The following is a 26125-nucleotide window of genomic DNA, read 5'->3' on the forward strand; positions in this document are numbered from 1 at the left end:
TAATAGTTAATTGTTTAGGTTCTAATCCGACAAATCTATAGAATCTGCAAACATGCGTTATATTTTCTTATACATATTTCAGGTGCAGTTCTTTCACATTACTAGGACTATAGAAGGTAAAAATGTATTACATCCAATTATTTCAAAGGACAATGAGCTCCCTCTCGATTTTGTAAGAAGTTGTCTGCTGAAAACATCGAGAACCTCTGAAATTGACGTATGCTGTTGTTAATCCATTTCAGCTAGATTATCTATGCAGTAGAACATCCAACTAACATTACAAATGGGTTTCCACTTTTCAGCTGGACAGTGGAAATGGCAACTTCCACATCTTAGATTAGCCTAAAACCTTTTTATCCTACAACCTTTTTTGTTAAAGCACTCATGATACCACTTCACCTTAAATGCCCCTCTCCCAAAAATGATTTGACAGCACAAGAATTCATCATGGTATTTGAAGTGCGGCAGACAGTCGAGGGCAGCAGCAGCTTGACAGACATCCAGCTGAAGTAACAGGAAAACCAATTACTCATGATGTATGACATACACACTGTATTTAACACAATACAACTAGAATTCACTTTTAAAACTCCATCAAGCTGATTTCTCCCAGAAGCACAGAGGTGTTTAGTAACTGGTTGTATATTAATTCCATTTGTTCTCATACTCTTACTCTATGTTGACTTATAGTATCACGAAATAGTAGACTGGGCATGTTTCTTTGTACATCTGTATGTCACATAGTGAGCACTGGCATAGCTTGAGTGGCAGATGCAAGATGTCTGAGAGAGTGTCTTCTTCCCGTCTTGACGAGTGACAGAGTGACACCCTTTGGTGTGGTGCATTTAGCAAAAATGCTGACAGCTCTGTCTCTCAATTGTTGGCTTCTCCAGTCGCCTCTGTGGCATAATAGACCTGTCATCAGCATCGTCCTCCACCATCGCTCTCATGCTTTTGTCTGGACAGCAGTTTATCAAATATCTCCATCTTCCCTTTTTTTCCCCCGCAAGCACAGATAAGAAATGTCAAAAGTGGCGCTTTCAATACCAAATTGCCAGATTGGATAGAGATAAATGTTTGACCTCCTTTGGAACTTTCTTCGGTTTTCTGCACAAATATAGATTGATGTGCTTGCTTTCAGTTTGCTAGCTTCACAAATCTCCATCTTAATAGCCATTTTGTCCATCATTCAGTTATGAACATGTTATTCCCAGTAGAAGGGTGAAATGATTTCACCCATTTCCAAAACAAATCATCTGCATGAAGAGTCCTTTTTCTGATGGTATTTCTTTTTTGCTTATTTATATTGGATAGGTGAACTATAGTATGAACTCACTTTCAGATACTTTCATTGCTTTCAAGACTCATTAGACTCCAGAATGGTCAGAGCTACCACTGAGGACAGTGAGGTCATGAACTATTTTCCAAGGAATTTGGGCTTTTAAGCATCCTGGTTTGCATTTTAGTTATACATCACTGACAGTAATAATATATATATTTGTGTGTTAGCTGTAACCATGTGGGATGAAGCTTTATTGACCAAAATTAGAGAGATTAGAGATTGGACTTTTGGGAACATTTTTTAGGGGCTGTTTTTAATTGGATTCATGACATACACAGTATTTGATCTGATGTATTTGTGAGTGTGATAGGCATTATGAAATGTTATTAATGTGTGTTGATTGTGATGTGTGTACCTAGGGACTGCAGATTGAAATGAGCTACAATCTGGCATGTAGCATCTCTTCTCTTTATGAGATTAATGTATTTTTATGCATGGTCCTTGTTCAATAAAGATAATACTTTACTCTACCTTAGTATTTCCAAAAATTGACAGACTCAAAATTGCTTGTAAATAATTAGATCTTTCAAAGGTAACATTTTATTCTGAAAAAGGTATTGACAGTGGGAATTGATACAACATGAAGGAATTAAAACAACAGATAAATATTGTGGTTTAAAGTGGACCTATCATGCTACATTTTAATAATATAGTGTAGGGCCATACCTATATAAGGCATATTTATACTTTTTTTTTTTTCAAAATACCAAACAGATCATGCATTTCAGCCATGCCTCATTTCGCTCAATTTGCACTTTTTTAGCTCTGTTTTTGCAAGGGCTGATTCTGTGAGAACAGCACCACCTACAGGCCTGGCATATGTACTACAGCATCTCCAGCGCTTTCGAACGGCAATGGCCGTGGCTGTCTCCTCCTGATTGGTGGAGTTGGCCCAATAGCCGTAGCGCCACCGTCCTGACGTCAGGACAGTGTTCAAATCTGGATCAGTTTTTATCAGATCCGTTGCAGGTTTGTGTTTTCTGACACTTGGTGAGTTCCCTGGAACACCGGGGACACATATTCATGTATAAAAGACGTACAAAAGTGCATTTTGCATGATAGGTCCCCTTTAAGGAGAAGGTGCATTGACGTTAATGATGACATTGTGATCTATTTCCTCTCCGTAGTTCATCCTCAGCTTCCTTTTTAGTGTCTCCTGCAATGTCCACTGAGTATTTGTGGAGAAGCACCACCTTCTAACACACATCTTTCTATTTCTGAGCGCGTGCCCTCTGACCATTGCAGCTGCACCTCTTCAGCACAAGCATCCGTAACCCCACCTCCCAATTAAAAAGGGCTTTTTTTGGCATGGCATGTTTATGGTGCCAAGTCCTGGGATAGAGAAAAGGAATACAACAAAGGGAGATATTATAAGAAGCAGTTGAATGATTATTGGTTTTACAACATTAAAAAACAGCCTTGTATCTGTTACAAAAAGTGTAGATGGAATAACTAAGGAATTAATAAGATGGCTAGAGTCACAACATATTTATACTTTAGCGCTTTTATTTACAGCCAAAAACTCTGAAAAAACAAAGTTACAAGGATGTCCAGTCCAAAATAGAAAGAAAAAAATAAACATTCATATATACAGCTCTCAGAAATGTAAACAGGTACCTCTCATGCTCTACAGCCAAGACTCACCCAAAATCACTTGTGGCCAGAGGTTTATATTTGTTAAACCCGTCCCTATAGGCCAATCAACTATAAACTTAATTATTGTATTTCTAAATAACTACAAATGTCTTCAAAATGTAATTCAAAAATAATTAAACACCATAAATCAAATAAGTCAACATACTACTATCTCTGACCACTGAAGCCCTAAACAATTACATTTGTAATACCTAGAAAATACTGTCACCCATGCCCATGCACTACATGGTACGGTCCAATTGAGCACAGCTGTTTCAAAGATTGAGCCTCTACTTAAAGGGGACCTATCATGCAAAATGCACTTTTGTACATCTTTTATACATGAATATGTGTCCCCGGTGTTCCAGGGAACTCACCAAGTGTCAGAAAACACAACCCTCTCTATTTTCCTCCATACCCAAATCTCTAAAAAAGGGGCTGCAACGGATCTGATAAAAACTGATCCAGATTTGAACACTTCAATGACGTCACAGAAGTGGCGCTACGGCTATTGGGCCAACTCTCCACCTATCAGGGGAATGTGGGGTTGGGTCACGGCCGGCCATTGCCGCTCGAAAGCGCTGGAGACGCTGTAGTACATATGCCAGGCCTGTAAGTGGCGCTGTAGTCTGCCACAAAAGCAGCGAAGAAGACTTCCCACGCATGGTTACCATGGTTACCCTTCTGTTTATTCTCCGCTGTGGCTTTTTTTCTCCCTCCCCGAGGCAAGCGTTTGCTCCCGCTGCTTTAATTCAATGCAATCCCTCCCCGTCGAGGCAAGCACTGTAATTCTCTCCGGTTAGTCCACCAGCAGATGACAAACACCCACCTCTCCGCCTCTTCCAAGGAACGAGGGGACCATGCGGCAGAGTTTCAGTTTCAGTTTCTTTCGCCGGTCAAGATGTCCGTTAAAGTTTAAATCTTCCGGACAAAATTAGAAAAGTGCCGGTCAAAGGTCTTCTTTGTTATTTATTGAGCTTTAAAACAAATGAATAACGACTCTATAGGCCTATAACAATATAATAAAACACGGAGGACGGAGATCTTTTTTTCTCCCCCCCTTGACTTGATCAGAGCACGGCTCCCCTCTCCTGCAGGGGGGCGTGGTCAGCTGCAGCTCATAAAATCAGCCCCGTAGACAGCAAACAGCACATAGAGCGAAATGAGGCATGGCTAAAATGCATGATCTGTTTGGTATTTTGAAAACTGAAACGTATAAATATACCTTATATAGGTATGGCCCTACAATATATCATTTAAATATAGCATGATAGGTCCACTTTAAGGCAGTAGTTATCTGTTGTTCTGTTTGGAACTCCACAACTGTGAAGGAGAGGGTAAGCAGGTTACGTTGGCACACTGGAAAGCATTGATATGTGAAGTATGATTTAAAATAAAACTGTCTTGAATAAAATAATGATTTGAGTTATTATTTTACAAATTTCCAGCAAACATATCAATTTACAAGTTATTGCAGTGCGTGTACTCACCACGTGTTTTCTATGAGTTTCCCTGAGTGTGCCTTTTGCCATGCCCCTATGCAAATAGTGACACAGTCTTCATCACAGTATCCTAACAAAGTTTCCCTAGTTTAATTATACAAATGTCATTTAAGAAGCTACATGTACGGTCATTCTATACACTACACATTCAAATGTAATCTACCCTTCTATCCAGGAGAATTTTATGTTTGTCCACAGGTTATATGCTGCCTGATTGTGTTGCCTCGTTGCAAATGTTGCAATCTTTCTGTCGTAGCTCAGCAGAAGGGGTTAGGATACATTTTTCATAATATGGCTTAGTCATAACGTTTTCAAAACTTTATTTGCAAGATGTTTTTATTAAACGTAGGGTAGGTTGGTTGGGCAAACATCAGTTTTTATGTCAATATGCTGTTTAATAGAACAAAATAAACAAAATAAAAAGATCAGGCAACTAGTGAAATAGAAACATGAAAATAAATAAGGTGCACACTGCAGTGGAACCAATCGGGCAGAAAGAAAGAAAATATGTTCCTAAAGTTACATTGAGGTTTGATTTTTTTTTTTTAAGGAAATTTCACAAAACTTCTGCATGAACACAGTCTGGTGTCTGGCTCCAGTTCATGGCTCCAGTCACTGGAGCGTGTTAAATAGACTGCCAGAGCTACAAAGATTAGATTTTAAATGGCAATTTTCCAACCATGTGTGTTCAGTACCAGTAGGAATGACATCGCTCAGACATGGGGCCGACCAACTTTATCATACAGAAAGTAGCGGTGAGTATCACAAGTTAATGCACCTGAGGGCAGGAAGGTAAATTACATTTCGGGGCCTCAGAGGGGAGGCAGCATATGACATCGCCATAATCCAGAGATAAGCAGTAAACTGGAGAAATAATAGTTTTACAAGTAAGGAGAAAGCTGCTTCTGCTTCTGTAAAAGACAAGGTTTTTCACTTGATATTACAATGTATTTTTCAAGGTTCAAGGTTCTTTATTGTCAAACTAACATAGCTACAGAGTAATTATGTCGTTGAAAATCTTAGGTCACAGGCTTCTCCAACAATGCAACAGAGCCAGAGACAATGCGGCCATCTTCACCGGTGCATTCATTTTTAGGCCAGATGCAAAGATACTTAGATTATGTCACCCTTTAGCCAAGAAATTAATAGTATTGTTATTTGTAGTGTTTTATCATTAGAGGTTGTAAGGTTAAAAAAGGGCACCATGCAGTTCATTAAACCTGCATTAATTGATTTTTCCGGACCCTTTTACGGCAGCAGAACACAGAATATAATAAAGCAAAGGCAACTATAATCGATACTTTCATAACAATGGATCAAATGGGTGGTTTGGTGTAATGTAAAAGGGGCTTGTGGTAACAAACCAGTATGGAATATTCACCCGACTGTGCGATTTCCTTCAACTTTGCAGAACATTTTTTGGATCAGTCTTTTCATTTTTGGTCTGCAACTTTTCTGTTTTGGTTCACTTTCATTCCTTAAAAAAAGGAATTAACCTGTTCATTGCTAAATGGCAGATGAGTCCCTAAAGTTTGGATGCATTTAGTCTGCTTTTTTGAGACCAGATAGCTTTCCTTTTCAGGCTAAGTCCCATGAAGCCATTTTGGATCAGTGTTGAAATTGCTTATCTCTGTAAGAAAAAGCAATTACCATTGAAGTGCTTGACTGCCTTCATAGGGTTTTGTTTCTAACCATGTCTTGACAAAATATGAACACCCTTACTCTCTCGTATGATAAACTAGCAAAGCCTCTTACTTTATTATGATATATGTGGGCTATTATCTATTTGTTTGACATTATTTTTTCTCCATACAATTATTTTTCACTAGAAATACTAAGGGCAGCTGCCCAAAAAAGTCAGGACGCTTTCCAAGTGGCTTCTCTTGGTTTTCCTCTGGGACAATTGATAAAAAACACTGGCTTTCAGAAGAAAAAAAAGGCTATAAGGACACTCAAGTTGGATGGGGTTCTACATATTTAATCCATTAAACAGTAATTAGAGTAGCTTTTAACTAATTTCTCAGTTAATCATTGGACAGAATCAGCAACAAAAAAGCAGTATCATCAGCATAAAGGCAAACTTTATGTCAAATTCTTTAAAAATATTAGACACATGCAGAGAGAAATATCTCTTCAATAAAAATGCTGGGTTTTGTACATCTGTTTCAAGGTTTCAATACTGTTTTCCTCTTCAAAAGACAACATGTAGAAATCCATTCTCACTGCCTTTATGTGAGCACAAACATGTTCACAGAGATGTGTGTGCGTGTAGTTGTGTGTGTGTTGAGGGGGTTGTCAAAGACCTTTGGATCTGTATATTTCTCCACCCCTCTCTGTCTCTCTCTCTCTTTATGTTTTCCTCCCCACCCCACTCTCGCTCCATCAGGTCCTCACAACACACACACCACAGCCTCCATACGCCTCATCTCCTCCACCAGCGCGAGAGGATCAGAGAGAGGGAGAGCAGGAGGGACGTGAGGACAACAGCAGCATCCCTGACCAGCATCTCCCTTACTGGGGGAGAAAGGGAGGAAGAGTGGAAAAAGTGAGGAAGGAAGATAAGTTTTCAGTTGGAGGGAGGACAAGTGTCTGAGAGTTTGGACTGAGAGATCTTGGTGGCTGGTGGGAGGCAGTGGGGGGATCAGGAGCTTAATTTCCCCTTTTTTTAAATTTTCGGCTGTGAGCACCACCTGCCACCTCTCTTCTCCCCCTCCTCCTTCCTCTTCCTCCTCATCCTCTTCTCCGCTCCTCTTCTCATCCCGACTCTCCTCTCCCAGCTCCCGCCGTGGGGTCTCAGCTCTCCCTCACCCTCCCCCCCTCCCTCGCTCCCTACCTCCCCCGGGCGCTGCTGCGAGCCTCCGGGCTGCTGCGCCGCAGGAGGATGTCTCGCAGGGAGTCTCCGCCGCCGCCCTCGCCACCTCCGCAGGTGCTGGGGGTCCGGAGAGGAGAGGTGGAGCCCGACGACCGTCCGGAGCGAGCCGAGCCGCTGTCCGACGCCGAGAGGGAGATCATCCAGGACACGTGGGGGCACGTCTACAAGAACTGCGAGGACGTGGGGGTGTCTGTGCTCATAAGGTGAGCTTTTACCAAAAGGTAGTGTGTTAGTGTGTGTAAGCTTCAAACAAAACAACAGATAGCCTACTTAAGTTTAGGATTAAGTTTTGCTGCTGATGCTGATGGAGCTGTCTCTATCTGTTGCTCTGCTTGGATTTAGACGCTAATAATGTATCCTCAAGTATTTGTCTTTTCACACGCAAATATCCTGAAATGTTATTATTAAACCCTGTCGACAAATATATTTAGGTTAAAATCTTTATGCTAAAAAAGATTTCAGGAGCTATTGCTTGACTTTCTTATTTGCGGACATTGAAGGCTCAGCTTTAGAGAAATCTACTAAATGAATAGCTGAATGATGCTCTTTCTGAAAAAACAAAATTTTCGTTGAGATCAGAATGTGTCGAAAAGTTAACAGTAATTGAAAACCACATGAATGCATTTGTTTTGTTTGTTTACTTCAGGGGTGATATTTTTTCTAATAATACATGTTAATTTCTAATACCTAATTACTTAACCAGTCTTTTTATTTCTTGTCCAAATGTAGGCCTAACTTAATTGAGACTGTAACATTTGTTCACGCAATTATAAAGTCTTATCAATGGCTTAAAGGTAGGGTAGGTAAGTTTGAGAAACCGGCTCGAGATACACTTTTTGTTATATTCCATGGAATGCTCTTAACATCCCGATAGCAATGAATATCTTAAGTGCTTTGACAAAAAATCCATAAAAAAATGTCATCTGTGGAAACCGTAGTACTGTAAAAAGCACGACCAATCATTTTAGCCGGCCCGCTAAAATAACTGGATGGCCTACCTGCCTGTCAGCCTTCCATCTGTGCACAAACTTATCTCGTGCCCTCATTGGTCATGTGCGCGTTCGTGTGTGTTGGAGGAGGGGCTGGGAAGTGGCAGATTTTCCCGGTTGTGTATTTTCAAATTCTAGCGATCTCGAGCCGGTTTCTCAAATTTACCTACCCTACCTTTAAGGGAATCTTCTGAAATCCTACATGAAGTGCACAGAACACTGAGCTTTACTGTGCTGGTGTTCTGGTGTGTTGTGGTTATACTGAAGCTTCAGAACTGACCTCTTGACAGGTAACAGCCTGACTGTTTAAGGGTTGTGTTTGTGACGAGGTTGTTGAGATTACCACCAGAGCAACAGAACTGCAGGTGAGGTCATGTATAATAATAATTATCTGACAAACTCTGTAGTGACTTTTTGTATTTTAAAAGTTTGATCCAATAGTACAATAAAAAGACAATTTTGAAATGAATTATTTATGTAACTGATTAAGGCCTATAGGTACATTGGTTCTAGCCAATAATTCTTGAACCGATATGTTTAGATTTTTTTAAATGAAAGACATGAAAAATGCCAAACTTTTACACACACACACACACACACACACACACACACACACACACACACACACACACACACACACACACACACACACACACACACACACACCACACACACACACCACACACACACCCCCTCAACCTCTCACCAGTAACTCAGCTGTGACAGTGTAGACGAAGAAGGAACATTGCATTCCTGTCTCATTGAGATGCTGGAGACATATTCCATAATCCACTTCTCCTCACACTTCAGTGTCACAGGAGATTGTAGGAGATTTTGAATTTTATCTCCAATTTATGTATAGAATTAACTTTAATAGTTTTGAATGTCCCTAGCTAAACTGTCTCAGTTTTACACTAAGAAATCCTTAAGGGCTTGTTAAATTGGACAGCAGCTAGAGTACATTTTGTATGTGTGTGTGTACGTGTGTCTTGTGCTCTTATCTGCTGATGACAGCAGCAAGCTCTGGCAGTGTCTTCATCCCTGCTTCACTGTCAACCCCTCGCCACATCTAACTATTTTGTTCTTTCATTCCATATTTGGACATTTTTACCTCCCATGAAGCACAAAAATGACATTCTTCTGCTTTTCAAATCTCATTTAGTTGTGATTACATTCTAAATTAAATAACAAAGCTGCCAACAAATTACATATCCAGGAATCCATTTTGCAGACTGTGGTTCAGATACATATTGACAGCTTGGATCTTCTTGTAACCAAAGAGAGCAACAGGACCTACAGTACACAATGTGTTAAAAATGTGCAATACTAACTCTGACAGAATATGCACAACCGAAGCCGCAACTAATGATCCTTTTAATTTTGCTTGACAAAAGACTCAAATGTAAATCAAAATTGTTGTAGTAATTGCTAATTGAGTCTCTAATTGTTTCTGCACTTGACATTTTCATTATTCTATCTCTGTGCTGCACAAAGAGGGTGATTATGAACAGTTGACTGGCAGTTACTCAACATAACCTGAGGCTGACACTCAGTCAAAGTCTTGCACGGTCGAGATCTTTTTCTTGAGATCAGAGCATATTAAGTGAACTGTGGTTTTTATTTTCATGTCAATCTGAGCCTGGATGCATGGAGAGAATAGACAATAGCCTCAGTTCATCTAACCAATGCATACAAATGCAATTGCACCAAAGCAAAAGAGCACCCCAGGCGTCAGCAGAAACGGTGCATCTGTGAAGACAATCAAATCCTGCTTACATTGACTCAAATAGAAGTGTTTAATTTAAGCACATTTTCACCAAGCTAATTAACCAAAATAATGAATGCAAGGTATTTTATAACATTATGCATTTATGACAGAGCTTAGAGCAGGGCACACAAATGGGATTGCTTTCATGTTAATGTTAATGTCTCTTAATCACTAACGATACACATTTCTACAAAACATGGTTCATCTTCATACTCACTTTTGGGACCAGTTTCCTTTTCTCATTTATGTTTTCTGCTGTTGATACCTCCTGAGGGTAGATTGGATTCTCAGCAGATCGACATAGCGATGGCGTGTGAAACAGCTGTGACATCATCTTTATGTTAGCATGGCTATGGTTTGTGCAGGATGTCCTGTTTCATGCTAGTGAAAACTCTGTCAGAAAATGTCCCCTCTTACCCTTTTTTAGTATACTGGCTTTATTTCCTGAAGCCTATGGGTACATGGGTACATGTCTTTTAACTCTGACAACACCAAATGCATAAAAAAGGGTTTGTCTTAATGAGGCTTTTAACAGTTATTGCCTCTTAAAAATCGGGAAAAACACTAAAAGCATGCTGTCTCTCTGGAGTTTCTCCAAAACAACCAAAACACACACATTTACATTAGGTTATTATCTGTGATCTACTTTTGATAATGCAATATCTAGTGTAGTATGTTTTCACCAGCTATATACAAACTCAGAGTTGTTGCAAGAACACGGGGGCCCCCAGGGCTCTGTGCTCAGCCCCCTCATGTTCATGCGAGACGCTCATGACCACTGTCTGGAGAGAACTGAGTTGTGAAGTTTGTAACCAGATTACAAACAATAAGGAGACTTCATATTCACATAAACAACCTTAGACAGAACAAATGACTGACCACTGATTTTAGATAAAAGGAAGTTGTACCTCCAGTCTACAGGGGAGCTCCCTTTCTTGAGCCGTGAGACTCCTAAACTCATCCTATAGTCTTTATTACAAAAAGAGTTGTTATTCTTCGTTTTTTTTTACTTAGGTAGACAAATTGCACTATAACTGCATTTCGTTTCACATCCCTATTTTGTACAATGTCATTACATTATAGAAGTTAAGATATGTCTTAACAAAACTAAAAACAAGCAGATGGCGCTCTAAGATTTATCATCTGGGGAACAAGAATATATTTACAAAATATAATAGCAATCCATCTCATTTTAATCAATACCATAGTAGATCTTCTTGAATCAACGTTATTTGGGTTTTTATTTTTCAATAATTAAGCTGTCTGTATGGGTTTGCAGAGTTGTGAAAAAGACGTCCTTGAAGTACCGGTAGTGAGGCTCAAGGTTGTTCATGGTACTCTGAAGATTTATAAAAACCCTTTAAGTTTCATCTTACTGTGATTAACAACCTTAACTAATGGGGCTGCTTTGGCTTTGATTACTTCATTTAAATGCAGAGTCAGGTGCAAGAATGTGTTCAGAGCTCTCCAAAGTACTAAACACCACACGATGGGGGACAAAATGTTTCTCACCATGCCTTTAGAGAGATGTAAGATTAAAGTTCTGAGACATACTTGGAACATGCAGTCAATGTGGTCTCCGTATTTTTACCCCCATTAGAAAATACTTTGTGCATTGGTACTCCGCAGGTGAAGAATATATTCTCATCACAACTATAACTGTGTCTAAAAGCTGTATCCATATGTCGATGTTTTACCATAGACCGTCTTTTTAATGTTTACTTGAAGTATTTAACCATAGATGAATAGCATTGTCAATAAAGCTAGAAAATGGAAGGAGAACTTGCAGCGGCTCCATAGCTAAAAAATGTGTGAGTTAAATGCCTGCCAGGCCCGTTGACTGTGTTATATGATACAATTCCAACATAGAGAACAACACACATTTGACAACGATTTATTGTTCTTCTCATCAAACTTCAATGTTTATTTGATATATAAAGTGAATGAAGTTAGCCTCACAGTTGGAGTCTTTAAGTTAATAATTTTGAGGGCACATTAGGGTGGTCCTTAGTGCCATGTACATTTTTGAATTAATTTATTTTAAGCTCCAACCACCGGAATTCGTTATGATAGTCAAGAAAACTCTCCTGGTGAATTCTTTCCTCAATCTGACAACATGTACCCCTCCCTCATCGGCCACACCAGCAGCCACGGTGCTGCAACTGAGGCTAAACTTCAAGGTTGATGAGGGAGGGGTAAATGTTGTCAGATTGAGGAAAAAATTCACCAGGAGAGTTTTCTTGACTAATAGAATGAATTCTGGGGGTTGGAGCTTACACTTTCCGACTTTCAATCGAAGGACCACCCTAGGGCACATATGGGTTATGTTGGCATCAACAACTTAGATTTTGGTTTGAGTATTATTTAAAAGATAATAAATAATGAGATGGTCTCATGTTTTTTTTAGGTCCGGCAACAAAAACACTTAAAGGTGGGGTAGGTAAGTTTGAGAAACCGGCTCGAGATACACTTTTTGTTATATTCCATGGAATGCTCTTAACATCCCGATAGCAATGAATATCTTAAGTGCTTTGACCAAAAATCCATTAAAAAATGTCATCTGTGGAAGCCGTAGTACTGTAAAAAGCACGACCAATCATTTTAGCCGGCCCGGCTAAAATAACTGGATGGCCTACCTGCCTGTCAGCCTTCCATCTGTGCACAAACTTATCTCGTGCCCTCATTGGTCATGTGCGCGTTCATGTGTGTTGGAGGAGGGGCTCTGTAAGGAAGTGGCAGATTTGTTCTGGCTGTGTATTTTGAAATTCTAGCGCACTCGAGCTGGTTTCTCCAAAATGACCTACCCCACCTTTAAAGGAAAGATTGTGGTTAGAGTTAATGAAAACTAGAGTCCCGCTTACAGATTTTTGAGATTTATTTTAGTTTAGTGAAGACTAGCTTGAAAGTTTAAGAAATCGGATAATTATTTATCCTAAAAAAATACACTGAAACATTTGAAACGTTGGCGAAGATCACAGGTCATTAACTTTGAAATCTTGATATAACAATACTTGCTTTTTTTAGTGATAAAGGTTTTATTTACATGGATTTTGGAGAAAACCAAAGGCTAATTCCTAACAACACAAGTTGTCAAAGTCGTATGTAAAGGGAAGAAAAAAACGCTGCGAGTGAACAGTAGCCTAATCAGCACCGCAGGGGTCTGGACAGCTCCACATTAGACTAACCATGTGTAAATAATTGATTTGGGTTGAATATAGTTTGCTATATACAGTGTGAACTGTAAGGATAACCAATGTATGTTAAAGCAGAGTAAAGTGTGTCACGTAATGGAGCTGGAGGCAAATGAACAGAGGATGGTCCTTACTACAGCAGCTTCAAATCCAGGTCTCCCACTTTCAATGGCTGTTCTACAATTAAAAGGCAAAAAGCTCGACAAAAAATGTTAATAAATAAATAAATGTCAAATACTTTTTCTATAACAATAAGACACAATTCAATTTCTGCCTTTGTTAGACCTTGATTGGAGTTCCTACAGTCTGATTGATCAATAACGGGTACTCATGTTTTTTTCACAACAAGATAAATATTCAAACAAATGTTCTCCGCCTCTGCAGAAAATCAACTAATCAGTGCTCTCTGGCTGACAAACGATATAAGCCGTTATAAATCAGTCTGGCTGATTTGGTCATTGTGATCGTAAGTTTGATGTGAGATGGAAAGCATCCTGCATATAAGTCTGATGTTCTACACACCCACCCATATCCATTAACCCCATCCGTCTAACCTCCACTCCATCACTTTCTGCTTCACTAACAAGTACACTACTTTCTGTGATGGTATAAACAGTGGCACTGGATGTCAACGCTGTGGTACATAATCTCCCAGGAACCAAACCCCAAATGTGTTGTTGCAATCCGTAAAATTGTAAAAATCTTCTTTTTAAGAGAACATACTTCCTATTGGTAAAGCATTCAAATATTGAGTGTTATAGGATACACTTTAAAGGATAATAGGGACCTTTGGATAACAAAAAAAGCCTGTTGCATATATTATTTGAATGTACTGTAAACCCATGCCGTGGCTACAGGGGATTTAGCATTTATCATTCTAACACAAGCAGACAGGCACAAAAAGAAGAAGTCTTTTTTTTCTTCAAAGGAAACATCAGAGCAGCGATTGTTTTTTTTAAGCTCTGCAGTTAAGTTTGTCTGTGCAGAACAAAAGCTACTAGACAGTCTGTATTATTGCTGCTACCGAGGAAGAGAGTGTGTACCGTGTATTGTGACAGCTGGCAGAGCCAAGCTAGGGGTGCTAGAGGCGAGCTGAGCCTTTGTAGGTCTAGCATGACATAGGATCTGGGGGATGAGGATGTAGTGAAGCGAGCCGCCGAGGGCCAAACTCCAACTAGGATGTAACTGTACTGTACGAGCAATTCCAGTCAGCTGGAGCACTGACAAGAGTTAAAGTGGGTCAGAGCAAAGTGTGTGTGTGTTCACATTTAAATCCATCTGTTGTTCAGTCAGTGTTTGTTTGTATGTCTGTAAATGTGTAAAGCTCTGAGTGAACAGTTTGCATTGCTATCAGTGGAAACTGACAATACTTAATCTGCAAAGTTTCTCACCTACTCCTTTAGCTAAGCTTGTGGAAACTTTCTTTTTGCTTTGGCGTGCGCTCCTCCCTCCCTCTTACTGAGCTGCTGTGAGCTCACAGCCCACTGTGATAAAAGCTGTCAAACCCCTGAATCAAAACAAATCCCACTAGACGATTTACATTGTCTTTGTTTATCTCTCCTCTTACATCTACCAGGGTGGTTTAAGAATGGAATTTACTACATCTTCACCTAAAATAGGCCTATCTCTCATTGTACAGACACAAGTCCTTTGTGAGTTTTGAAAAGCTCTTACTGTAGGGGAAGCTTGGTTAATTTCACAGACAGGATATAACTCTGGATTACAGTATAACGGGGGAAACTGTGAGAATATGACTTTGATGTTCCAAACTAATCTAGCAGGAATGTCTGCAAGCGTGATTCTAGATGACTTGCTGAGCTCAACAGTGTTTTAGGGCAACCCTTCATTGTTTTGCTGCAGCCCTGTTGGTGTCAATTCACTGGCTCAATTCAAATTCAAATTTTTTGTTTCACTTCATAATGATTCAAACCTTGTTTCATTTCAGTTTCAAGACTACCGACGAGATGATGGTTCTGAAATGAATCTCGTTGGACTACCGTAAAGGTTGCATTACCACATGGTTTTATCAGGTGAAATATACACCTGCTGCTCTCAACAGTGATCGTTGATTACGTTAACGTTGATTTGATTACATTTATGCAAGAAGGCAAACAATCAGTATAGTTCCGTGAATTTATCGAATGGAAAAATATTACACAGCTTTTGAATATGCTTCAGTGGGTTTCTTTCTGAATAAGCCACTGGCATAAACAGCCCCAGACATGATGGAAATTAAACTCGGCTCTTCAGCACACCTGCATCCAATTAAACTCAATCTTAACCATCAGGGTTCATCAAGGCTACCGCACTGTAAGAGATTCTGCCGGCACTTCTTCCCACACTGATGGTGTGTGTGTGTGTGTGTGTGTGTGTGTGTGTGTGTGTGTGTGTGTGTGTGTGTGTGTGTGTGTGTGTGTGTGTGTGTGTGGTGTGTGTGTGTGTGTGTGTGTGTGTGTGTGTGTGTGTGTGTGTGTGTGTGTGTTTGTGTTTGTGTTTGTGTTTGTGTGGGTGGGTGGGTGTGTGTGTCTGTGTGTTAATAGAAGGACGGAAAAAACGACTTATCGGTAAAGAAATAACAACAGCAGAAATATAATTTATGGCATCTGTACATTTAAAAGCCTCGGGATATCATTTGCACAGAACGACCGAGGGTCATGTTTTGATAATGAGTGTGAAAGAGAGGGACTTTGCAGCCTCCAGCGGTTCGTTTCTTGGGTAAATTCTCATTTTTCAAGCATGAGTTCCCACGTGCTTTGGTCAAATGTTGTGATGCATACATGGTTCTCATTATAATATATCTTCGCTGGCTCTATTATGGGCTTCTGAAGAGATTTGTCGCATTTAAGCGGACTAGATGTCATAGCTGTCTGTTGTTATTGGGTTTAATACCAACAACTATTGAAGAAGGAATAGTAACAACAATGTTAAGCAGTGCTTGTTGTTTGTGTTATGTGTTTGTGGTCCTAATGATCTCGCCTCTCTTGTTAGCAAATTTGCTTCCAAAACACAATACAAACCCAGGAAATGATACACAGCGAAAGCATTTCCCCCCTGATCATTTGTAACAACTCCTCTCATTTTCCTACCTATTTTCACAGCAAACAATAAAAAGAAAAAAACAACAACACATTGAATAAAAAAAGCAAACCCTACAGTATACTATATAAATAATGATTTATTTGTGGAATGATTTAGCATCATTAAAGGGAGCACTGTTTTGTTTGTTGGACTTAGTTCGATCAGCGTCCAACCATAGCTTACAAATTATAGCCGTAGTAGAGATTTCCTGCTCAACCAACCAGATCATTTAAGAAACAAAACAAGAATAAAAGTCTACATTTATGCTAACAGCTCTGTGAAACTACATAGACATGCATGCTTTAAAGGACACCTATCATACTATATTTAAATGATATATTGTAGGGCCATACCTTTACAGTATAAGGTATATTTATACGTTTCTGTTTTCAAAATACCAAACAGATCATGCATTTTAGCCATGCCTCATTTCGCTCTATTTGCTGTTCTCCAGCCCTGTTTTAGCAGGGGGCTGATTCTGTGAGCTGCAGCTGACCACGCCCCCCTGCAGGAGAGGGGAGCGTGCTCTGATCAAGTCAGAAGAGGGGGAGAAAAATAGATCTCCGTCCTCCGTGTTTTATTATATAGAGTCGTTATTCATTTGTTTTAAAGCTCAATAAATAACAAAGAAGACCTTTGACCGGCACTTTCTAATTTTGTCCGGAAGATTTAAACTTTAACGGACATCTTGACCGGCGAAAGAAAACCTAACTGAAACTCTGCCGCACGGTCCCCTCGTTCCTTGGAAGAGGCGGAGAGGTGGGTGTTTGTCATCTGCTGGTGGACTAACCGGAGAGAATTACAGTGCTTGCCTCGACGGGGAGGGATTGCATTGAATTACAGCAGCGGGAGCAAACGCTTGCCTCGGGGAGGGAGAAAAAAAGCCACAGCGGAGAATAAACAGAAGGGTAACCATGGTAACCATGCGTGGGAAGTCTTCTTCGCTGCTTTTGTGGCAGACTACAGCGCCACTTACAGGCCTGGCATATGTACTACAGCGTCTCCAGCGCTTTCGAGCGGCAATGGCCGGCCGTGGCCCAACCCCACATTCCCCTGATAGGTGGAGAGTTGGCCCAATAGCCGTAGCGCCACCGTCCTGACGTCAGGACAGTGTTCAAATCTGGATCAGTTTTTATCAGATCCGTTTTGCAGCCCCTTTTTTAGAGATTTGGGTATGGAGGAAAATAGAGAGGGTTGTGTTTTCTGACACTTGGTGAGTTCCCTGGAACACCGGGGACACATATTCATGTATAAAAGACGTACAAAAGTGCATTTTGCATGATAGGTCCCCTTTAAGCAAAATATTAATATAGCTACAATGAATGTGCTAATGTCAAGTTTTGCAGGTATTTGTAATTGACAATAGCAGCAGACCAACAACGATGGTCTGATGGTTGGCGCCAGATGAAACGTCAGAAAAATATTAAGAAAAGTAATTGAGGGGAACAAGGATGTCTGTCCAATTTTAATGACATTACATCTAAAAGTTGTCGAAACACTTTACTCAAAACCAAAAATATCAACATAATGGTGGCACAGGAGGAATGGTAAGAGGATTACTAATGTTATAAGGACTTATCCTCTGGGGACTCTAAATGTCTGTAGAAAATGTTGTCCCAATCGATTTAATAGATGCTAAGATATTTTACAGGATAAGCAAACATTTTGATCTGCTGATAGCACTACAGATAAAGTCAAAGTATCACCAATCCATTAGTATTCATCCTCTGGGGAGCATGAATTTATGCAGAAGTCATCACAAAGGCAACACTTGATCCCTTTCCATGAGACATTTACACTACAGGATCAGGCTCCTGTAGGTGACCCATGTGTCCGAAAATATGTTTTTTATTACATGCATTCAATATTTCTCTCCAGTGATTCGTCTCATCTGTGATATTTTTCGATTTTCCTGTGAATGGCTGGAGTATGAGACAATACATGCAGCCACTAGTGACGAGATGGCTGTGTATGGTAACTCCAATCCTGTGTGGCAAGCCATTATGCATCATTATGTACCATCATTACAGGCCCACTGGAAAACCTGATGTTGGTCCAATCGATTGAAACATTCAACTTGTTATCTGTAACTTGAAAATTATACTGTTAAATACAAACCTTTGATTACAAATGTAGAGTACGTATGAATTTGGTTGTGTGCACTGTTGATAAATGAGGCCAAACAGTAAAGAAGACAAGCCATGCTGTGTTTTACACCAAAAAGAAACTGCCCTCACTTCTGTTGTTTCTGGCTGTTCCTCCTCAACAGCCTCTTCTCCTCCTACATCTCTGGTGGTGTTTACAGAAAACATAAAATGACATGTTTGCTTCTATAATAATGCATTTTCTTAATTCTATTAACTAATCAATCTGAGAGTTATGTATAAGGTGGCCCATTTAAGAAGGCCTATAGCAATATCATTAGTGTTGCAGGTATTTGGTCAAACAAATTATAACTAGAAGATGGTCCAAGGGATCACACATAGGTCATCAGGATTCATCCTCTGGGGACAATGTCTGTACAATTTTAAATCCAATACATCTGATGTTTAATCGGATATTTCAGTTTGGCGCAAAGTGGCGGAGCAACCAGCTGATATTGCAAATTAGCAAATTATCTTTCACGTTCTTTCTTTTAACTAAAGTGTATTTGCCTCCTTAGGTTCTTTGTCAACTTCCCATCCGCCAAACAGTACTTCAGCCAGTTTCACGACATGGAGGATCCAGAGGAGATGGAGCGAAGCAGCCAACTTCGTCACCATGCCTGCAGGGTGATGAACGCCCTCAACACCGTGGTGGTAAACCTCAACGACCCAGAGAAGGTGACGGCAGTGCTGGCCTTGGTGGGGAAGGCCCATGCTATCAAACACAAGGTGGAACCCATGTACTTCAAGGTAACTTCAATAATGTATCCACTATCTGATGCTATTAGACCCTTTTACATAGTTAGTCTGTGATGGTGTGACCCTAGGATGAAGTGTACTGTATAACTTGACCTCTTTTGTGCTTCTTAGTCAGTCAGCCTGTCACATTCTGCTTATTTTCATCGAAAATGTTATATATTTTCCAGAAATGCCTTCAATAATCCCCGAGGTGCATTTGCCACAGGGGTGTTGTTTGACTGACAAGCAATATCTTGCCTTCTACTTTTGGCCACTTTATTGGAGTGCTCATGAAATAAAATACACTGTGTGCTGAACAAAGACAATTGTCCCGCTAAGAAGAACAGCAAAAGTATTTTCTTGCTTCAGCAACCACTTAAATTATCAAAGCATCCTACAGTATAAGCACCCCAAAGAAATGTTCCTATTACAAATCTAAGACCACAGGGGACTCTCTGGACTATTTAAATGTTCTTAAGCAAAAAAGTGTATTCCTGTCTCAACTATTACTATTGCACCTGTGAGCAAAAAACATTTATGGGGAACACAGCATATTCTACCCCTGCTTGCTCAGGTTTTCTTGATAAATTCATATTTCCTACTTTAACCTGAGGTAATATCGGGGTGAAACGCAGTGTTTTATTTCACATTTTGGTTAAAGGTGTTCAGTCTATTGCATCCCATCAGTGAGGCTGGGTGCAGTCAGAAGTCTGCACTGTTACAGCTGTAAGCACGGAAAAAGTTACGTAGAAGAATGAAGAATAGAATAGGGAGGGATGAAACCCTCTTTAATGGTCACACATGCAGAGCACACAGCACACACAGTGAAATTTGGCCTCTGCTTTTAACCCATCCTAGTACCAGGAGTCTAGTACTAGGAGCAGTGGGCAGCTATTGTACAGCGCCCGGGGAGCAATGGGAGTGAGGGGGGAAGGGGGGTGTCCGGTGCCTTGCTCAAGGGCACCACGGCAGGGCAGGAGGTGAACTGGGACCTCTCCAAGTAGAAGTCCACACTCCATATTTAGGTCTGGTCGGGGACTTGAACCAGCGACCCTACAGCTCCCAGTCCAAGCCCCTACTGACTGAGCCACTGCCGTCACATTGTATATGGATTTCCTCCATATTACACTTCTTCGTCACTTAAGCAAGGTGAAAGAAACACAAGATTTAAATGTAAGTTACCCTTTAAGTATAACAATCAAATATACAAATAATGCAATTAAACTCTATACACAAAAGTTTGATCAGACGAGTAATGTATTATGTGTAATGCTAATTGACAGAAGAACGAAAGTTGAATGAGATGAAAAAGAAAAATGTCTGGTGGTGAGTGGCATACATTCACTAACAAATTACTTCCTATTTCTTAGCTATATTCTGTCAAATTGTAAATAAACATAGATCATGTATAGTCATACCGTAGCATATTATAATTAAAGAAAAAGTAAGCTATGAATGCAGTAAAATAATCAAAGTAAATACATTCATTAGAATAACTTTATTATCAGACCTAACATAAAGTGCTGATTAACTGTAGAGGGAGGAAAGACGGAGTCATCAAAAACATTTAAAATCCAATTTAGTCCATATATTTTTCAATGTGAAACTCTATGATTATTAAACATGATTCCCTCTTCATCTGATTGAAAAGAGGAAGTCATTTAAAAGTCGTCTGCAGTTGGTTCTTAAATGCAGCTGTGAAGAGGAAACATTACCTCCATTTAAGCATCCCTCCACCAGCTTCCGGATGACTGCGCTTTAAGATTTAAATGATCACTTTATGAATAAAACGTTACACTGATATGGCCCAGTGTGTATTCCCTGAACCCTAACCCTAACCTCATACTGTATGTACAACGGTGAACCTCTATTATATAATATTTTTGTGTTTATGTTCATAGAATCATCATTAATAGAAATGGATGATTAATTAATACTTTCAGGCGGTTTGTTACACAAATACACAAAAAAACCTGAGGACTTTTTTATATCAGTCTGAATATCGAAATAAGATACTGAATATCTTCTGGAACTCATCACAACAAAAAGAAAAAACTGGCTATAAAAGAATAAATGTAATGAATTTAGCTGCATCCTAAATCATCATATGTCCAGCTTCTGAACATTTGCAAATGATTGAGCTTAAAGGTAGGGTAGGTAAGTTTGAGAAACCGGCTCGAGATCGCTAGAATTTGAAAATACACAACCGGAGAAAATCTGCCACTTCCTTACAGAGCCCCTCCTCCAACACACATGAACGCGCACATGACCAATGAGGGCACGAGATAAGTGTGTGCCCCGATGGAAGGCTGACAGGCAGGTAGGCCATCCAGTTATTTTAGCCGGGCTGGCTAAAATGATTGGTCGTGCTTTTTACAGTACTACGGCTTCCACAGATGACATTTTTTTATGGATTTTTTGTCAAAGCACTTAAGATATTCATTGCTATCGGGATGTTAAGAGCATTCCATGGAATATAACAAAAAGTGTATCTCGAGCCGGTTTCTCAAACTTACCTACCCTACCTTTAAGGATGAATTCCTTTGAACTTCTAAATACACGGACCTGCTTACAGGCACCTGTCGCAGCTTCAAGCCACATCTCAAGGGCTTTTATAATGATCTGATTCTTTTCCAGAGTGTAATTTATTTTTCTTCAGATTGACCAAAGTGAATATTCTGTCAAACACTACTACATTTCTACCAAATTTAAATCAACATTTCTTCCTCATGTTTGCTTTCTTTTCTTTCCTCAATAGTGTTGTCCATTCTCTCGACTTTTTCCACTTTCATTCCCACCCACTGGGTGGGTATAGCATGCCCACCCACTGCTTTCATGCTTTTTCCGGTTATCATTTTCAATTCTCACCTGCCTCGCCTCATTTTCTGTCAAAGCAAATTGGATTCCTTATTTCCAACGCTCCAGTGTCACTTTACATTACTCTCTCTTTCGACCACATGATCTTGGTAGCCACATATTCCCACTCTTTCAATCTCTTGCTATTTTTCTCTCTCCATGTTAATCAAGTTTTTTTCTCACCCTCCTTCCTCTCAGATCCTGAGCGGTGTGATCCTGGAGGTGTTGGCTGAAGATTTCCCAGAATTCTTCCCGGTAGAGGTGCAGATGGTGTGGACCAAACTGATGGGGGCGGTGTACTGGCACGTGACGGGGGCCTACACAGAGGTGGGCTGGCTCCAGGTCTCCAGCTCGGCAGTGTGAAGAGTTTGGAAGTAGAGAGGGGTAAAATAGTTATAACTTGCAAGGAGTTCTTTGAGGATGGTTTCACAGACATGGACAAGATAAACGTGGTAATCCGTGCAACTCTGTACTTTATCTTGGCGGCATTATAGGTGCTAAGCCTTCATTGCAGTGGTGTTTCTACATTGCATAGCCCAGATATCACCTGGACACCAAACCATGTAGCCAGGAAACATTTGACTTTTCTTCTAGTAAAGTTTTAGCCAGTGTAAGAGGTACTTTTTGTCTATGTTTATAGCAGGGAAGCTATGACTGCTAATGCTAACTATCCAGTTTGTCTACTGTTTAATTGACAAATGACCCTTTGCTAATCCCTGCCTCCCTTAGTTACTGATGCTAGGCCCTTCAAGCTTTTAAATCTAGTAACATATTCGGTGTACGGTGGAAATCAGCTACATACTGTATAATGCTGAACGGCTAAAGCTACATGTCCTTAAAGTAAACACACATCACATTGTAACACTTGTTGTTCTTGTATTGTAGCACATCTGTATACACTAGTTCTAGCATTGAGGTACCCTTATATTAAAAAGTAATAATAAAACATTATTATAAGGAGAAAAAAACCCTGGGATACTTTATATGTAGACTAATGAGATAGTTAGCTTAACATGCTAGAACTTGAAGTGTAGGTTTGAGCAGACAAACAAAATATGTATCTAGTGTGCATTTATACTATCTGAGTGCTGTTTATACTATAAAAAGCACTCTCAAAACTCTTCATAAGCTATATAGCTCTTACTACATCTTCATCCTCTCTGTTTTGGCATCCAATGAAAGTACATTTCAACAGGCCTGATGTGTGTAGTTACAGCTAACATTATATGTTGGACATAGTAGTTCACGGTAATGCTAGGGTTTTACTGAACAGTCAGCTGGGGATGGCAGAAACAGACGTTTATTTACAAGAAAATGTTGCGGATTATGACTTTACAGAGTTCATTTCTGTGGAAACCTTTAGTGAGCGAAGCACCTCCTGGCTAAGCCGCACATATGAATACACCTTATGATATTTTGAAGAAGAGATTAAGAATTGTGTAGACAGGAAGTGATTTTTAAGCTCTGGGAGGGGGCAGGTAGTTGTTAAAACCCCGGCTATGGGACCATGGAGCTGCTGACTGTTAATAGTTCCTCTTTGTGTCCTACTAAAGTATATCCTCATGTTTAGGGGAACCGTGCCCCTTTCTCTCTCTATTGATGCATTGCGTGCTCTTAATGTCTTGTTTAACTTAACCGAGGTGTTGTTTGTATAAGTGTACAGTGGGCAAGTGTGCATACTCTTCTGCCTTTGTTTACAACTCATGACGCGTCCTTCTGTTGACGTGTTAAACAGGGCTGTTTTTTCTTTGCTAAAAGTCTACCAACAATGCTTTGATTTTCCTTTTGCTTTTCACTTTCATTACACGCTACCACTGTAAAAGGGCGATGGAAAAAATCAGCAGGTGGTCACAATCATCAACTGCACACGTACACACTCACACACAGACAGGCTATAAGACCTTCCCTGTGCTAATATTTACAGGCCTGTCAGTTAGTTTACTTCTTCCAACCCCCATCAGAGAGACAAGAGGCATTAAAGGCTCCATTAAGGGCTTTAGAAAGTCCCTCTGGAGGTCTACTGGAAAACATGTCAGCTTTAGAAGTGCCATCAGTCTGTTTTACTTAAATCTCTGACCCATCTTACACAATAAATTATATCCTAAACCTAAAGAATAATGCAACCTGCATACTGACAACATTCTTCACCTAACCTTCGTCACTGGTGCTTCAGTAATCACAGTCTTTGGACTGCATGCTCTCCCACTAGCCGTCCCCATCTGCAAGTCTCTCTGGTCAATTTCCAAACATACACGGCAAATCTGTTTAGGATGGACATTTGATCCAATCTTCAGTTTGCATCTGCTCCAGTGACGTCCTGTATCTCCCATTTGACCCAGCTTGGCATCGGCATCTGGCATTAATGAGGAGGTAACGAGTCTCCTCTCCTCCTCATTTGGTCGTTCATCTACTGTCACTTCCCATTGCCTTTGTTAGGACCGCGTCAGCGTGAACAAAAAAAATTATGACAGGATAGATGGTCTGAAAACTGCCACAACACGACAGCCATTCACAACAATGCTTTATCAACACGTCTTTGATTTCATTTAAACATTTAAATAATGTTTCCAAAAACCTTTCCTTAAGAAACAGCTTCGCTTTGGAAACCAGAAAAAATAATGGCATCCCCAAGTTGTAAATGTAACTTAATCTTTAAAGTAGGCCAAGTGGAATATTATAAAAGTATCATCATCAAGAACAGCTTGTTTCTGATTGCTTTGTGTCATGCATATAAGAATTGCGAGTTTAACCAAAACTGCCATTTGTTGTTGCTCACAAAACCACTAAGCTCTCCTTCTGTACCGACAGTAGATACAATGGGATATAAATGCTTCTTATTTAAGGTTGTAATTATTTATTTGCTAATTAAACATCCCATGTGATTTTGTTTACTTCCCCTTCCAAAGTCTTTCCATGATTACACTTTGTCGTCTGGATAACTCTTGCTAACTGGAAATATTGAAGACTTGTTTCTTTATCGAAAAGCATCACATTTATAGACTCTTTTCACAGCAGACCGTGATATTTTGACTTTTCATAGAGGAAAAAGCACAGGTGGAACTAATACCATTAACGATGACTCAATTCCTGAAGACATTGCTTTACATTTTGATTGCAATTTTAGAATTTAATATTTATTCAAATGGTTCTAGTGTGAGCTACATTAAATATCGAGAAGTGTCCCTTCTGAAAACATGAACAACTTAATATCGTGTTATCTTGACAAAACGGTTTCCTTGAGATAGGGAGAAAATGACCATGGAATTAAAAAATCCTGAGAGAACACGATATTTTTTACTTGGGATCATGATAAGAGGATTAAAATAATAATTGTGACTACAGCAAATCTTCAGTACCTTCAAGAACTGCCTTTCACATAAAACACAAATTCACTAAGAGCTCTCTTTAAACAAGTTCCTCTTCAATTTAAGTTATAGTGTTGTGAGCCAATAAATGGATACAAATACACAAAGGAGTCTAGCAAACCTCAAAGTAAACTATTTCCACTTTGACTAAAAAAGCCGTCGAGGCAGTAAAGCTGTTGTCAGTCATAAATGATCTGCTTCAAAATATACACCAGTCCTATTCTTTGCCCGACTTCTGACGTCAGCTTCGCCCTGAGGTCAAGCCTCAGGCAGCTCGAGGTTCAGGAGTATTTCTGTTAAGCAAAGATCCCCCGACATCTTGTTTATTAAACACTGAGTGGTGTGAAAACCTGTCTGCAAACACACATACACACACACACGCACACGCACACGCACACGCACACACACACACACACACACACACACACACACACACACACACACACACACACACACACACACACACACACACACACACACACACACACACAATTATGTGCAGACACATCCCAATATAGCTAACTTGCTTTCTTTACGGCTTTTCTCACAAACACATATGGTCTTGCATTTAATTGGTGAGTTGGGCATGTCCTTGCATGCCAAGTGTACTACAGCAGCACTTAATCCAAAATCCGCTCATTAATT

The 26125-nt window shown here is 39.9% G+C and overlaps 1 protein-coding gene across 1 annotated transcript; it reads left to right on the top strand.

Annotated features, from left to right (window-relative positions):
• Positions 1-6906: 6906 nt before the first annotated feature.
• Positions 6907-25840, top strand: cygb2 (cytoglobin 2). Its single transcript, XM_034129344.1, has 3 exons — positions 6907-7554; positions 19040-19271; positions 22314-25840. The coding sequence occupies exons 1-3, from the start codon at positions 7361-7363 to the stop codon at positions 22476-22478; spliced, it is 591 nt and encodes a 196-aa protein (XP_033985235.1). The 5' UTR covers positions 6907-7360; the 3' UTR covers positions 22479-25840.
• Positions 25841-26125: the final 285 nt, after the last annotated feature.

Source organism: Trematomus bernacchii, unplaced genomic scaffold (genome assembly GCF_902827165.1).
Source record: "Trematomus bernacchii unplaced genomic scaffold, fTreBer1.1, whole genome shotgun sequence".
NCBI classification, from domain to species: domain Eukaryota; kingdom Metazoa; phylum Chordata; class Actinopteri; order Perciformes; family Nototheniidae; genus Trematomus; species Trematomus bernacchii.

Bases quoted from the DNA above. Each gene is read 5' to 3' on its own strand.
- cygb2 (XM_034129344.1), top strand. From the start codon at position 7,361: ATGTCTCGCAGGGAGTCTCCGCCGCCGCCCTCGCCACCTCCGCAGGTG. The intron at 7,555-19,039 runs GTGAGCTTTTAC...TTGCCTCCTTAG, and splicing joins GGGGTGTCTGTGCTCATAAG to GTTCTTTGTCAACTTCCCAT. The intron at 19,272-22,313 runs GTAACTTCAATA...CCTTCCTCTCAG, and splicing joins TGGAACCCATGTACTTCAAG to ATCCTGAGCGGTGTGATCCT.